The 17204-nt window shown below is 22.6% G+C and overlaps 3 protein-coding genes across 33 annotated transcripts in view; 2 read left to right on the forward strand and 1 right to left on the reverse strand.

Moving 5' to 3' along the window:
• The first annotated feature begins 320 nt into the window (after positions 1–320).
• LOC108003430 (tetraspanin-3-like) lies at positions 321–2943 on the forward strand. 3 transcript variants are annotated; one of them, XM_062082842.1, is made up of 5 exons: positions 321–460; positions 1331–1519; positions 1700–1888; positions 1951–2166; positions 2227–2943. In XM_062082842.1, the coding sequence occupies exons 1-5, from the start codon at positions 401–403 to the stop codon at positions 2359–2361; spliced, it is 789 nt and encodes a 262-aa protein (XP_061938826.1). In that variant the 5' UTR covers positions 321–400; the 3' UTR covers positions 2362–2943. The 3 variants fall into 3 exon arrangements, with proteins under 3 accessions (XP_061938826.1, XP_061938825.1, XP_061938827.1); XM_062082841.1 differs by having other exon boundaries at positions 2237–2943; XM_062082843.1 differs by having other exon boundaries at positions 1408–1519; positions 2237–2943.
• Positions 2944–3223: 280 nt separating this feature from the next.
• LOC108004225 (CD63 antigen) lies at positions 3224–12599 on the forward strand. 2 transcript variants are annotated; one of them, XM_062082844.1, is made up of 5 exons: positions 3224–3434; positions 10799–10987; positions 11069–11245; positions 11365–11568; positions 11780–12599. In XM_062082844.1, the coding sequence occupies exons 1-5, from the start codon at positions 3375–3377 to the stop codon at positions 11852–11854; spliced, it is 705 nt and encodes a 234-aa protein (XP_061938828.1). In that variant the 5' UTR covers positions 3224–3374; the 3' UTR covers positions 11855–12599. The 2 variants fall into 2 exon arrangements, with proteins under 2 accessions (XP_061938828.1, XP_061938829.1); XM_062082845.1 differs by lacking the exon at positions 3224–3434 and adding an exon at positions 4994–5217.
• Positions 12600–12877: 278 nt separating this feature from the next.
• Positions 12878–17204, reverse strand: part of LOC108004228 (uncharacterized) — a 262800-nt gene continuing 258473 nt past the window's right edge. For 20 of the 28 annotated variants that reach the window (XM_062082826.1, XM_062082817.1, XM_017066983.3 and 17 more), the window contains one exon: positions 12878–15578. In XM_062082826.1, coding sequence (XP_061938810.1) covers positions 15325–15578 — 254 coding nt within the window. In that variant the 3' untranslated portion in view covers positions 12878–15324. Of the gene's footprint in view, positions 16972–17204 lie in introns of all 28 variants that reach the window. The other 8 variants (XM_062082839.1, XM_062082838.1, XM_062082832.1 and 5 more) reach the window with 3 other exon arrangements.

Consider the following 17204-nt stretch of genomic DNA (forward strand, 5'->3'; position numbering starts at 1 on the left):
TTATTTATTAATTTTATTATATTTGTTGATTAGCTTAAGTATAATTTTTGACTTTAAATTGTAATGAATGTAAAAAATTAATATTAAAATTATACGATGTTACATCTATACTATATTTTGTTCATGACAACCGCATTTTTGATTTTAATTAATAGAAAACATAAATAATTAAATGTATATATGTATATATATATAGATAAAACAATAATATATAAAATATGTCGATAAAAACAATACAAAATTAATTATGTTTTTAGTTTAGTATTGAAAAGAATGACGATTCAAGTTTGAGGTACATCTGGTCGCCGTGGCGACAGTTGCTCAATATTTAGTGATATTTTCTTCTTTTTCTTAGTTTATATTGTTCATATTATTGAAGTGTTTTTTAAATAAATTCGTGATGGCACAAACACTTGCTTGTTTATATTACTTTCTTAGTGGTGGTGCCATTGTTATTGGTGTAAGTGCATATTTATATCTTGAATTAGAGTAATACTATTGTTTATAAGCAAATATCAAAAAATATATAAAAAAAAAAAATTGTTTTATTTAAATCCTCAAATATAAATGAAATTTTCTATTTTTTTTTTTTAGTATTCTATTATTAAAAATTTAGTCGGATAGTTCTGATTTGTTGCAGAATTGGATATTTGCCAATTGAATAAAAGCGCATCTGTTTTTTTATATATTATAATAGTATGACCTTTGAATTATAGTTTATTATTATTTTTTTTCTCAAATTCTATAAATTTTTTATCATCTAAAATTAATGTAATTATAATTAATATAATATTTATTTTGTTATTAATATAAAATAAATAACGAAAATAAATAATATAAATATTAGAATTTATGTATTAAAAGTTTTTATATGATATCATAATTTAATAAATAATTTTATATATATACTTATATATATATTTACTATTATAATTGATTTATTCAAAAAATTCTATTTTTTATTAAATTTAATTAAGATTATTATTTTTTTAAAATAATATTATGATATAAAATAATTTTATAATTAAATAGTTAGTTCTTATTAAGTAATCGAAATATAATTTATTGAAAATATTCTCGAATGAAAAAATAAACGACAACTAATATTAATATGAAAATTTATAATTATGTGAAATGTTATTATTAAAATTTTAAATTTTTTATTCTATTTATTTCAAAATCTTTATTATATTTCAAAATCTTTAATCTTATTATGAGCAACATCAAAATATAATCAATCATCATATATATATTAAATGTGTAAAATACATATATATTATATATTGAGAATACATTGTATTATAAATAATATAAACTTTCCTTTCTATAGGTATGTAGTATTATAGAAAGTGTTTGTGCTAGCTATTTTATATCGCAATTATTTGAATATTCATTTCTCACCCCTAGTAATATATGTGGTTCAGCGATAATGCTTCTCGTAATGGGTTTGATAACGTGTCTAATAGCTTGGTGCATTTGGAAATTCGTAGATTTTACGAATAGAAGTCAAGTTATAATTGTAAGAAATTATTTATTTAAATTATTAAATAATCAATTGCGTTAATTATTTTTTTTTATAGTATATAAGTAATCTTTAGGATATACATATTATATATTTCTGATCATTGTATCGATTTATATTTTTTGATACAATTTCTTCCTTATCCATTTTTGGTAAAGAAACATGTTTTCCATTTAGTTTTCTATGGCTCTAATGATTGTTATAATTATCAATATGAGTGCTGGAATTTGGGCTCTTGTCAGACATGAACAAGTAGATTTATTAGCAATTGCACATCATAAACATGTATTCGAACTCGCTGTATCAGAAAATCATACAGATTTGGGTCATATAAATTCAGCTCTTTGGGATCAAATTCATTCAGAGGTATATTAAATTAATTTATTATGTAAAATCGTAAAATTATGTAAACGTTTGCTTTTCTTTAGTTGCATTGTTGTGGAATAAATGGTCCAACTGATTATCTCAGCAAAGATGCAGTTCCCTGGTCTTGTTGTGTTACATCGTCACTTACAAATACTACCAATAGTAAAGGAATATGTATTACAATGTATGCACGCGGTTGTCAATATGTTATAATAAATCGTATTAGATCAATTCTTCTTCATATTTTCTTGCTTGCATTATTTACAGTATTATTACAGGTAATAAATATTTACTAATTAATTATCACATTATAAATAAAATTAAAAATTTAATGGTAGCTATTTTTAGATATGTTTCATGTTGTGTATGTTATATTACGAAAGAACATGTCGAGAAAGGATGAAAAGAAGAAAGAAATTGATAACTCTTGCCCAATCATTTGCGCAAGCATCCAAAGATTTGGGAACAAATGACAATATTTTAAATCAACAATCAAAATATTCTAAAATATTGATTACTTAATAATCTACTTTCATTATATTTAAAAAAAATATATATGTATGTTTTTTTTATCGTTCATATCTGTATTGCATTATACATCTTTAATTTAATTTAATCCTAGTATTTTATAATGATATTTATCCATTTCAAAGTTTTGATTATATCGAATATGCATTAATTTTTCAATGTTATATAAGTATTAATAATATTAATAATATTAATAATAATAAAATATAACTAATATCAAAAATATTGTGCCATTTTAAAAAATATATACAATATAATTTTCTTAAATGAAAAACACTTCAAAATTAAATATAAATAATAAAGAATTGTATTAAATTAAATTGTATTAAAAAATTTATTAAATATTATTAATTTCTAATATGAAAAAACAAACCTTTTATTATCAAATTTATGTCGTAAGAATATAAATGACGTTTGTCTGACTTAATATTTATTGTATATATTAACATAAGTAATATAATTATTATTATATACAAATTTGTAAAATTTTCCTACAATTAAAATAAATATTTATATGATAATTATAATTAAATTCAATATTTATGCAGGAATCTTATACCTACAATGTATAACATATAACAAGTCGATCATAGTAAGTACAGAAAATATTGCCATGGAAAATTTCTTATACCGGATGTTGATCAATTGAAACGATATCAAAATGTAACATTAAATACAAAATTTCGTTGAATTTTTCAATGAAAAATTTAATATATTTCATATTTTATTTTATTAATATTATTTTCAAACTGTGAAGTTTATATAGAAACATTTAATCTTTCTAGATAAAGACGGGTGCGGCGTTATTGCGCTTCATGACTGGAACTCGTTTCAACTGTAGTATCAGTTGAACGTGAGACGTCGGTGTTGCAGTGTTGTTCGTGTCACCTCTAACCTAACCTGTTGAATATTTTCCTTTGAACTTCTGATATTTATTCGGATTTATTTAACTACGAAGATGAGTTGCGGAATGGGAATGATAAAATATCTACTCTTCATATTTAATTTCATCTTCGCGGTTAGTACTAATAATTATTTATTATATTTTTATTTATTTATTTAAAACGATATTTAATTTATTTTGTAATTTTATATATAATTATTTAATGTTAAATAATAAATTTTTCTGTTATTATTCTAAAACTCATTATGAAATTAACAATTTACTAAAGATAAACTTAGTTTGTCTTTTATTATGTATAAATAATTTTTATGTTATATTTGATGTCATCACAAAATCAATTATTTTAGATGATTTTTTTTAGAAAATTTTTAAATAATAAATTTTATTTATATATTTTTGATTGTTAATAGTTAAAAGTAAGAATAATAGTCAATGTCAGATTTTTCATAAATTTTATATGAATTTACTTTTATGTAATCATTTTGATTTTAATATCATATTTTTATTTAAAAAAAACTTCAACATTTCTTTTAAAAAGGTAATAATTTTTACTTTGAATTCATAATCTTATCAATTTGATATGATTGTTCATATGTGTGTAAATATATTGATTATCGAAATTTAAGATATTGCAATAAATTCCTGTAATGCCTTCGTTATCAATATTGCAATCATCTACAAAATTTAATATATTTGAAATATTAATTATAATGAAATATACTTGAAATGAAAGGATAAAAATGAAGAGTGAATCAATAGTTTCGCATAGGTTTGTTTAAACATACGCCAATGTAAGTAGTAAATTGTGAGTCATGCGATAAGAATAACTCATTACGGTTGAAAAACGTTAACACTTTTGAATTCTAATTGTTAGATTAGTTTTAAAAAATATATTTATATAAATATTTAATTATTAATTGTTTTATAAGTACAAATAATTTTAATAATAATTAATTTCATTAAATGTAAACATGAAAAATTATTATAAGCTTAATTAATATTGATGTAAAATTTGCAAAAAATCTAAAAAATATTTGCTATCTTATATAATAATATGAATAGAAAATCATAACGTAAAAAATGGAACAAATATAAATTTTTTTCAATTATTAAATAATTGATATAATGATTTTTATTCATTTTTATTCGTACTAGAACTATAAGATATTGAAATGTATAAAGTACATTTAAATTTAAATTTTCATGTAGAATATCTATAAATGAGTTTTATTAATTTTTTTTTATAATTTAATATTCATAAGATTATAATAATTTTTAAATCACTATAATAATAATAATATGAAATTTCAAAAAGAAAAATTACACAACCATGTAATGTATATAATAATATTTTTAATAATTTAGAAAATAGTTTTTTTGAAAAAAATAAATTATCAATGAAGACACTTTATATATATTCTTGTAAAATTATATTGAATCCTTAGTTTCATCATAATTTCACGATCTTATGTTATATGATTTAAGGTTATGGTTGATTTTTTGAAAATATATTTCCTTTTTCTTTTTTTCTTTTATATTAATAATACTTATGTTAAGAAATTGCATTCTCTCATAAATGACGTAAGCATGAGCCATTGCCAGGGAATGATGAGTGTGAGATGAATAAAGAAGGAATAGAGATAGAATGAGATGTTTTTCATGTATTTCGGTAGGTATACTACCATCATGTTTTTAGTGATTGCTCCACGTTCATCTTGATTAGATCTTAGGTTTTTATGTGTCATCCGATCATGCAACAAGCATTTCTCCTCTTTTTTTAATTGTATCGTGTTTTATTCTCTATAATTGAATCAACATTAGTACTGAATAAATCAAAATGAATTGTATTTCAGAGTGTATCAAATATTTGCTTTTTATTTTTAATTTTATCTTTGTGGTAAGTGATTGATTGATTTTTTTATTTAAAAATAATAAATTGTTTATATAATTAGAATTTAATTAGGATATCGTTTTATATTATTTTATCTATTAAGTTTTTTAGGTCATAGATAATTTTCTTTTTTAAGCTTAATATTAGAAAAATAAATAATTCATAAAAAAAATAAATATTTAAGATATTTTTCAAAGAATTTATTGATAATAATAAATTAACTATTGACTAACATTTTATTTATAAAATTGAAAGTGAAATAAAAAATGTACTGTAGCATTATAAAAATGAAAAAATTATTCCAATTCCAACTTACCTAGCATTACTTAACTAGCATTTGGTCCGAAATAGTTTATATGCTTTACAACGAAACTGCGTCATTTCTCCAGGGTCAGAGGGAACTGAATGTAATTTTGCTCTAAATTGCTTGTTTTACTCAAGGTTTAGTTGAGTTAAGATTTCCTTGAAATTTTATGCTCGTAACATACCATTTAAATAGTTACATGTAAATATTTTTTATATTATTGTAAAACCAATATATATGTTTTTTTACATTATAAAATAAATGTTGATATTTCATAATGTTACGTAATATTCAATGATCATAAATTAAAAGCTAAATTGTTAATTAAAAATAATGAAAAATAGTCATAAGTTATAAACAAACCTTAAATAAAACAGAATGTTATAATAATTCTTATAAAATGAAATCTTTTATGTACAGCATTTTGTTATATCTATTTTGATATATCTAATCAAGAAAATCGTATTGAGTTTTCTGCATTGAGAGTCATGTCATTAAGAATTCATATGATATCTTGAATTTTAGAATATACTACTATTAAATTAAATTCTCATTACTACTGAATTTGCTATGTGCTATTCGCATGTAAAATTGAATAATCTTACAATTCATACAACATTATTGTTTAGGAATTAAAAATTGTTTAAATCTTTTGGCGTCTATCATATACAAAAAAATTATTCAATAAAAACCATATTTTTGATATATAATTGAATTTATTTATTTACGAAATTATGTTTATTTTAATTGCTAATTATTATATACAATAATATTTTTTTATCAGATTTTTTACGTAATTGAATAATTTTCATATGAACAGTTATATCACGTATATAATCACATAATTGTTTCCTTCTCTATTTTAAACTATTACAGAAGAATAATCCACGTTGTGTATGGCATTGAATAATATACAATTAAATTTAATATTATGTAAAATACGAAAAAAATTTTGATGTGGGAAATTATAATTAAAACGTAGAACTAATATATATATAAATATATGAAAATTATATATAAGAAATTTAAATAAAAAATGCAGTGTAATATTTTTAAATTCATTTCTCGATTAAGAATTATATTTTATTAAATTTTAAATATTGCTTTTTTAGTATTAAAATATTTATTATTAAAAGTACTTATAGTCAAAAGCATTAGTTAAAAATCGAATCGTTTTAATCTTCAAATTTGTTTAAATAGAAATTTTTTAATTTGAATTTTAAATTTCAAAAAAGAAAAATTGATTGTCTTTTTTTGTCTCACATTAAATTTACATTAATTTTTAAATAATTATTTATAAAGACAAATAAAAAGAATTAGTCATACGGATTGTTAAATATGAAATAACTCGAGTTTAGTTCATTATGTTTTAAATATTTAAACTTCCATCCATTATATTTATAATAATTCATTACCATTAGCACAGGATTAATCTTATGCAAAATTTTTATCTTATAAAAAATATTAAATTATATATACATATATATATAAAATTTATACAGAATTATTTAAAAAATAATTATGATAACGAGATAAAAGCGTGATATGATTTTATATAAATTTTACACAAATCGATTTATGATTTATGATTTATGATTTATCATAAAATATATTATATCATTAAAAGGAACTTACATAATTTCTTTTTTTTAAGAAAAAAAGATAAAAAAATATTATTTCAATAATGAACACGTACAAATGTTTACTTTTTGATATCTTCTATCCATTTTATTAAATGATTATATTGTATTTTTATTTTATGTTTTATCTTGAATTTTTGTAATATATCAGAATTCAAGTTTCCATGGAAACTTGAACGATTGAGTCATCCGCGTTTCGGTTATTTTACGCGCAGATTCAACAACCGTAGTTACATGCACGAGACTTCTCAAGCAAAGAAAAGAAGAAAAGACAAAAAAAAAAAAAAGAAGCTTTTTTACCAGTGACATTCTTTTGTGATGCAATGAAATACCTTTCAAGGCTTCGATGTTTTTCAAACTTGTTAACAGGTTTTGTTACTTTCCTCGAAACGGGTTCCCACTTATACTCTATTAAAAATTGAAACAAAATTACATTCTTATTGAGAAAGAGCTCATTTAAGAATAGTAGAAATCGAAATCAATTTTTTCTTTTTCTTACTACAACTTACATTCATTATTGCTTATGTTTGTTATCAAATTTATTAAAAGTCAGGAAATGATTAGTTGATTTAACGAGATTATGTTTATAACGTTAATTAACAGTAATTATGTTAATAAACAATCATCGAAATTTATTATTATACATGTAATTTTGATTGCAAGTATATTTAAACGTTGAATTGATTTATGTACTTATAAACGAACTGTTACTGACGCTAAAAGAATTTTTTATATATAAAAATCTATAGGAATATTGATAAATTCAATAATGTCCACGTAAACATTTAATCTTCTCGTTTTATCTATCAACATATAAAATATCTTAAAATAATACTCATTTAATATTTATTTAATAATATTTTTTTTATGTTTATTATTAAATTACAAATAATATCTTGAGATATAGATAAGGAAATACTTAGATAAATATTTTTCTTGGAACTTATTTTGTTATCATAGTTTTCTTAATGTATTTGATAATTTCAAAATATAATTATATATATATATATATATATATATATATATATATATATATATATATATTTCGGTAAAAATAGATATATAAGTGATAATATTTACGATTTCTATTTAAAAAATTTTTATATATTTATATTATTTGTGAAAGAAATTTGAATATTTATAATAAAGAATAGAATTACTCACTTCATTCAATATTCATTCATTGATTCGTGAAATTAATTCACATTTAAAAGAACGTTCAATTCAGACGAAGTCAATGGGTTTGAAATTTGAATTTATTTTCATCGCCAAATGTATTTACGTTATTTCAAACGAGAGATGTGCATGTACAATGTTGAATAGAAATGATGTCATTCAGTTTAGATTATCAAACATATGCATGTGTATTCTTGGTATACGATTATATTATTATCACTGAAGAATCGTTAGATACGATAAATCACTAAATATAATTCTAAAATATGTTTCACTTTCATATATATTTTAAACTGACGATAGATTAAAGAAAGCATAAATTTATTTATTAGATAAATTGAAATTCATAAATTAATTTGTGTTTCTATTCATCCTTTAATATCAATATAAATTCTATTTTCTTCTTGAAAATTTAATCTAAAAATAAATCTAACAAATTTCACATTATCTTAAAGATTTGATTAAGAATAATCATAATTGCAAATCTGAAAATATCATAAAATATTTATATGGATTATCGGCAATCGTGAATAATTTTTAAATATATAAATATTTCGTCATCAAAAGTAATAAAGAAAAACGATAACATATTAATTTTTAAATAATACATATGATTTTATTTCGTTGCGCTTTAGAATTTGTTTATAAGAAATGATATTTAAAATCTGGCAAGTATGAATTTTCATGAGGTTTTCTATTTTCTATATTAATTATATATTTATATAACTACAAAGTTCTCCATTTCAATCGGAATCTTTTAAAATGTTTATATTTAAAATCTTATTACGAGAAAGTATAACTTGAAAACTAGTTCATATAATACCAATTTAATTCTAATTCGTGAAGAAACTATAGTCAAAGAATTGAAAGCGATTTTAAATGATAAATTCACGTTATGGATTAAAATTCGTGTGACAGACATTTGCACATGGTTGGCTCTCATCATCGATTACAATAGTTTCAAATGTATGCAATGCACGAAGAAAATGTTGTCTTATAAAGTGTCAAGGATACAGTATTGGTCTGCAATTGGCTTTACTTAAGCAAATATTTTCCATTGATCTATTTGATCTCATAAATCATTATATCGTTTTTATTTTTAATATCATGGAATTGCAAAAGAAATTTTATATTTTATATGTATATATAATTTTTTATTCGTTTTAATTATTTATTAATTTTTTATAATTTTTTATATGATCTATAAAATTGAAATTATATAGGATACACGATTTTAAATAACTTCAATTCTATAATTAAATATCTCCAAAATATAGTGTAAATATCTTTTTAATTTTAATTAATATTTTAAAAAATTGTTTATCTGATATAGAGTGTGCGATTCTCAATAATAATTGCATCTAATCTAAATGAAATTTAAATCAGTTTCTTCTTTTCGTATCGTTTTATCGCTTAATTTTTTTCTATCTTTAATTAAATGTTGATTTATTTGTTTTTCTGAGTAGTATCTTATCACCGATTACTTAAAATTTACAATTATTTGCTTCTTACAATCGATCGTAGTGATTCTGCTATTGTTATGTTTTTATGATTGGTAGTAAAATTTTCTAGAAAATTAATACAATCGGTAAATCGATCGTATTGCTGGGATTATAGATTAGTTACATTTTATTAATCAATCATTTTAATTTAACGTTAAAGATTTTTTTATAAACGTGATTTTGATGATATATGAAAGATGTCAATCATTGTTCTATAATTAAAAAGATTTATCTATATCAATCAAAATTTCAAATTACAATATATTTCTAAGAATATTGACACGTAAAATTGTGTTACAACAGATATATTATTTGTCAAAAGCATTAAAAGTTTTATTAGAAAAGATAGTATCATTATTGATTTCGTTTTATCAATGATGTCATTTAACGAGAAAATTTTATATCGTAGATAACATATTTAACTGTTAAAAATTAGAAAAAAAAATATATTTTTACAATTTATATTTCTTTTCTCTATTTAATTCGAATTATCATTGATTCTGATAAATTTATATGAAATACGGAATACGGAATATAGATAATTCAAATTTATTTTTTTTTCCCTTCAAATTCATGATGAAAAAAAGAAATATCGTTGAATTAAAAATTATGATATTCCTGAGGTTTTAACATTCCTTATTAAAAGTCCGTTGAACTAACACTTGGCTTACACATGGAACATGACCTAAATTCATCTACGGACGATTGTAAAAGCGGTGTACCATCTATAGTACCCTCAATGTCAACCGGTTGATATTGTGCAATGTGATGTAATAAATTACTGTCATTTTTCAATCAGATATTTATATACAATCCGATTAAAAATTATTATTAAAAATTATGATTGAAAAATATTATTAAATATTAATAAATAATCTTTTATGAAATATTTTTACAAAATTTATATTTATTAAATTAATTCTCATTGAATTATTACTTATCTTTGAAATTGTTATATATTACAGGTATGCGGGTTAGGTATTCTAACTCTCGGTGTTTTGGTACATCTACAAATATTAGGAGTAAGTAAGCAAATCGAAACCGGTCTTGCGTTTCCATCGATAACATTGATCGTTCTTGGCAGTATAATTTTTGTAATATCATTTTTCGGATGCTGCGGTGCTATCCGAGAAAGTCATTGCATGACAATTACCGTAAGCATATATTATTATATATAATAATTTTTTTAATTTTCACTTATTATTTAATTATGAAATTTAATTCTTTATTTTCAGTTCGCATCGTTTCTTCTGTTTATTTTGCTCGTGCAAATAGCAATTGCCGTTTATGCCTTTATAGTTGTCAAAAATGATGATAATTTCCGCAATATATCAGAGAAATATCAGGAGATATTTAATGGTTACTTTTTGAACTCGGAGAGTAAAGAATTTATTGATCTCGTTCAGAAAAATGTGAGTATTGTTATTTATTATTATTTCATAATATCATTTATATTAAAACGAAAAAGAGATGAATTTTTTAAAAATTTATTGTTAAATAAAATAATTAAGTGAGAAATAATTTTTGGCAGTTGCAATGCTGTGGTGTCCACTCTCCAAGTGATTATAATGGCAATCCTATTCCTGCAAGTTGTTGTAAAGAAAATGATAATAATAATAATACTTGCTCTGTGAGTAATACGTATTCGAATGGCTGTGTAGAAGTATTAAAAGATATGCTCAAATTTGCCGGAACTGTATTTGGTAGTGTCGCTATTGCTATTGCCGGTGTTGAGGTGAGTTTATTTTATATATTATTTCATAAATTTTATAACGTTTAAATCCTACGTATTTTAAACAATTATCAATGTATATAGTCATCTTATATAGTTATAAATAAGTTTAATTAAGTATATATTTATGCTGTTATTTACAGCTATTATTTTTTTCTATCTATTATCACAAAGTAAACGAATAATTATAAAATAAATAATTATATTGTTCCAGTTGATTGGCATTATTTTCGCACTTTGCTTGGCAAATTCTATAAAAAATGCTGAACGCAGGGGTTATAGAGTATGAAAGTTCAACAGATATTAAAAGAAGTACATATTGAAAAAACGTAATAATTGATAACACTACCATTAATAATTTTATTTAAAGACAGTGATAGAAAATACTATTATTTTGTATTGAAATAAATTTAAATAGTTTTATAAATGAAAGAAAAAAAGAAAATATTTTTTATTTTATTTTGAGCATAGTTCCATTTAAATTTATATGTTGGTATGTGATATCAATTGTATAAATACATTATTTAATATATTTTTAATTTTGGTACATTTTCATTAAATTGATTATATTTTTTTATATATATAAGAAATAAAGTTATAATAATAATAATAATAATTTTCATTAATAATAATCGGTGCAAAAAATTTTTAAAGACTCAATAAGTTTTTTGTTAAATAATTTTTGTACTCATTACGTATTATAATTATTTTTGTGCACATGATTAGTAAAAATAATTAATAATCGAAATATTAAATTTTTTAAAGTATAATTTATAATTTGTCAAATTAAAAATTATAAAGTATTTTAATAAATTTAATTACAATGCATTGTATGTAGTTTTGCGAATATCATAGAAAAGTATTTTTATAACAATATTTTGATAAGTATTACACATTTTGCTTACATCTGCTTTTATAAAATACAATTTATATTTTTATTTGTACAGCACATATTCATTATACCGAATTCACGATTTTCAAAAGATAATGTCAAATTATATATTTTTCTTGTAATAAAATTTATTTTATCTATACATTTAAGATTATTAATATATAATTTTCCATTTCCCTAAAGTTTTTTTTTTTTAAAAAATTAATTTTTTTTTTAAATTTAGTCATATTTTTATTCATAGTAATTTCATTATCGTAACAGTTTTATATGCAAATGAAACATCGATATAATGAAATTATCTTTATTATTCAATAAAATATTCATCTATTTTAATATCTTAATAGATGATCGAATAAATTGATAATTTTATATTTCAATAATATTTTTATAGGAACGGTTTTTTAAATTAAACATCGAACATGCGCTTTTACATTTGTTATATTGTCATTATTTATTAAGTTCAAGAGAGGATAACTTACATCTGTTGTGCTATAATACATATTATTTACAAATGTCTTAATCACGAGTTTATATTTATTAATGAATTCTTTCTCGATTGGGATAAATCAATATCTTCAATGATCGCATTTTCGATATAATGCAACTTACACGTATCTTATACCTATTATTAAACGATTATTTTGAGACTGTAGGACAAAAGTTGTTTTTGTTTGGAACTTTTTCGTTGTAATTAATTACATATTAAAATTGCAATACGATTTTTATACGAAATTTCTATAATTGTTAGATATAAATAATAATAACATTGAATTTCAGTATATTATATTTTTTCTTATTCACTTTTAACATATAACTATTCTTGTTTATGTGTATATGATAGTAAGAAATGTGTAAAAATGGATAAATAGAAAAAAACAACTTTATATTCGTACAATCTCCATTTCAAATATTGAAAATATTCATCGTATTTTAATATATATATATTAAATATATATATATATATATATATCTACGTGTAAAATATGTTTTTCAATTTTTATCGACTTGATACTTTAAATGGACTATTTTATTTCTATTTGTTGTATTGATCAAACGCAAATTAGTTTTTAGTTTATCTCAAATTATGAATTTTGAAATAGTGTGAATCTTGTACAAATTGTGACGAAATGTCTACTTATTTGATACGGCGTTTTGATCATAGTGTTATTATTTTTTTTTTATTAAGTTTTTTCTTATATTACTTCTATCATCTAAAACTCATGCACTGAATGCATGTTAAATATATCCGTTTGAATTTGAACTTCTTCTATTGTATTTTACAATTGGTAAGTAATACATTCAATATATTTTCGTTGAAGACGGAACAAAAAGTTGTACGCGCTTATAACGTGCATGTAATATCTATGTGTTTCATATAAACAATAGAATATTATGGTATGTCTCAACATTTATCCATAATCATCGACGAGAAAGAGTACAAATTTGTATTCATACAAAATCGTCGAAATACTCTTAATCTAAATTTTTTCTAAGCTCAATTTCGGAAGATGATTCGCGATATCGCGTTACATTTAAATTATACATTTCCATTTGAAAAATGTAGAAACATCTATCTAAATAAGTCTCTTAAATTCTTTAAATTTTGTTATGAAATGTGTATGTTTTAAAAGAGTAAATTAAATGTGCGTAATAGAAATAGATTTCATCACCTGATATCTTATGATCTTGTTAAACAAGATCGTAATGGAAGTACTATTTGAAATATTCAAGTATACAATAAAGTACAGTAATCATAGTTCCAGTCTATGATATTTCTTTCATCATGTTAATTTATATGTACTATACATATTATGCTAATAGTGTTCTTACACCATCTTTTGCATAATGTTATTCATATTTTAATATTATGCGTATAGTATAATAATTAAGAAGTCTACTTCCATCTTGTGAGCGTAGAGTATAAATCGATTTATGAGTTTACAAAGATTTATGAATTTTTTAATTCATGTATAAATTTAATAAATATAAAAAAAAAACACTATTGAAATTCAATCAAGATTTTATTCAAAGCCAAGCATCAATATTTTGAAAAGGAAATAACTTTTAAAAATGTTATGAAATTTTTATGAAACAAAACAATATTTTTTATTTTAATACAAGATGCAAATAGATAATGAACGATCTTATTTCATTATTGTAAGAAAATCAATGTTTTATTTACAGATTTGAATATTTGAATTTAATAACAAATAGCAAATATAATTGGATACCACAAAAAGTACAACTTGTACACCTTGAGAAATTCCATTATAAATAGGCAAACGATATTATAATATCTACATATAATTATTTATTTAATTGATTTATGCAATATTTATTGTTATATTAAAAAAAGAGACATAATTGAAAATAATAATACAAAAAATTTTTTTTAATATTTTTGAATATTTTTCTATATTTCATGCTAAAAAACTAGTATATCGTCGAAAATTTATTTCAAAGCTTTTCAAAATGCTTTAACAAAAATAAAAATAAATAGATATCGTCACAATTAAACTATACTGACCCTCGCAAAACATCTGTAAGATATATTCATACCAACTTTTACCTTTCTATCCAAATTATATGCAAATTACTTGCTGCATATATAAAGAAGCGTATAACAAGAATAAAAAAAAATCAATATATCTTTAAGGATGTTATAATACAATTCATCTTCGCATGCTCTAAATCTTTGATATAGACATCGAAACATAATATCGGCGCAATTTAAATTCCGCCATTTTATAAAGCAAGCGCGGTGATCTATAATTAGAACAGAACAATTTGCCTACCCTTGCACATTCTACAAGGGGCTTCCATTCAATGTATAGCTTTAAGGATAAATTTCAGCATCGCAACTCGTCCTAAAGCGGAGAAAGCTTCATGATGTCGCTACGAAGCTCGGTAGACGGTGTGTCATCCAAATCGATGAGACTAGCATTCGAGCCCGTCGAGGAGGGTGCCACGATCTCGTCGAGGAAGTCAAAAGAGGCCACGGCTTCACGTTCCTTGTCTCCATATCGTACGAAGAAATCCTCACCTCGTCCGATGATCGATGGCCTCGATGAACCCCAGGTTGACGGCAATCGTAATACACGATGTGCCTGGGCCGCCGATGCTGAGAAATCAAGCGCAGCGGGTCAACATGCCTCAGACCTCACTTGATCTCTTTTCTCTTTCTTCCTATACCGGCTCTAGCAGACACAGAGTAGCTCGGCTTAGCACTCTTACACGTATCACGTTCCTCTCTCTTTCTCTCCCTCACTCTCCTTTATTTTATTCGTTTATTTGTTAATCTTTTTTCTTTTTTCTACCTTATAATATGATCGTCAATTAATCTCTCTCATGAATCGTTGCTTTCGTATGGAGAGTTTTGTATATTGGCAAGCATTCGATTTTGCACGTATAATTTCGTGACAGCCAAATTGCAGTTATTTAGATATATTTTCTTGAAAAATTTATAGATATTGAATAACTAAGAAAATATTGCTATCGTATATAGATATGTTTGAAAAAAATTGATATTTTTTTTTATTAATATAAATAATTTATTTGTACAATACTTTGGCTTGTTACGAATGACATGATGAATGATCAATGACAATTGAAATTAAAATTATTATGTTAAAAGTTAATGAACCATGTAAAATTTGTGTTACGTCTCTTTTTTTTTTTTAAGATAATGGGTAATAGGAAAATGATTGAAAAATAAAGATAAGTCGAACCCTTGCCAATGATGGAAATTAAAATTAATCAATAGCAATATTTTTTAGAATGAGAGAGAAAGTAACTATTTTCTGTGTAACCCTTGACGCAATTCCAAACGCACTATTGATTAGATACGATGACAATGTATAATAAATAATATAATAATATATAAAAATATATTTGCATAATATATTATAATTTTAATATATTAATTATTATAATAATAATATATTATAATTTTTAAATGTAAAAATTTATCAAGTGATCAATCTTATTACACATTCGCGTACAAATTTCATTTATAATCTTCTAGTCCTAATGAAAATAAGTCCAAAAAAAAATTATTTAAAAAAAAATACAAATAAATATTATATATTAACACATTACGGACATCATTCAAGGAAATATATAAATTCTTTTAGCATTGAATTTTTCAAAATAATAAAACATAAAATATGAAAGATACTTTGAAAATATTTCAAAGTATCGTTCGTAATGTGTTAAAATTCAAGTTTGTCGAATATGTATTAAATTTTTATTCGTTTACTGATAAAAGTGGAATTGCGTAAAGGTAATTGGTAACGAATTCGTTCTAACGTCTTCTGGTTAATGATCTGTTAGTAAGCCAATAGAAAATCCGTTGTAGCCGTACAGTTCACGTTGGATCAGGCATCCATTCAAAATAGGTCCCGGTGAAACGATTCCTCCCAACTGGCATGTCGATTACAGAAACTGATCGTCACTAAGCCGAACTACGTAGCTTTTCTTGTGACAATCAAAGCACACCGCGTAGGAGCTACCATCTGAACAGAAAATGTGGAAAAGGCTATGTACAGCTAGGGCTACCAGCGTTTGTGTTCTTGTTCCATTTTCTTTTGTAACTGTACAGTGACGGGGTGTTAATCGACTAAAGCCACTTAACAGCGTGATGTGTTAACGCGTGTTCGTGTTCGAATTCACGCTAATATACGTATACATTTCAATCTGAATCATTTCATTTTTTTCATTTTCATTACTTTAAGTATATGTTAATTCA

Source organism: Apis cerana, linkage group LG12 (assembly GCF_029169275.1).
Source record: "Apis cerana isolate GH-2021 linkage group LG12, AcerK_1.0, whole genome shotgun sequence".
Classification (NCBI taxonomy): Eukaryota; Metazoa; Arthropoda; class Insecta; order Hymenoptera; family Apidae; genus Apis; species Apis cerana.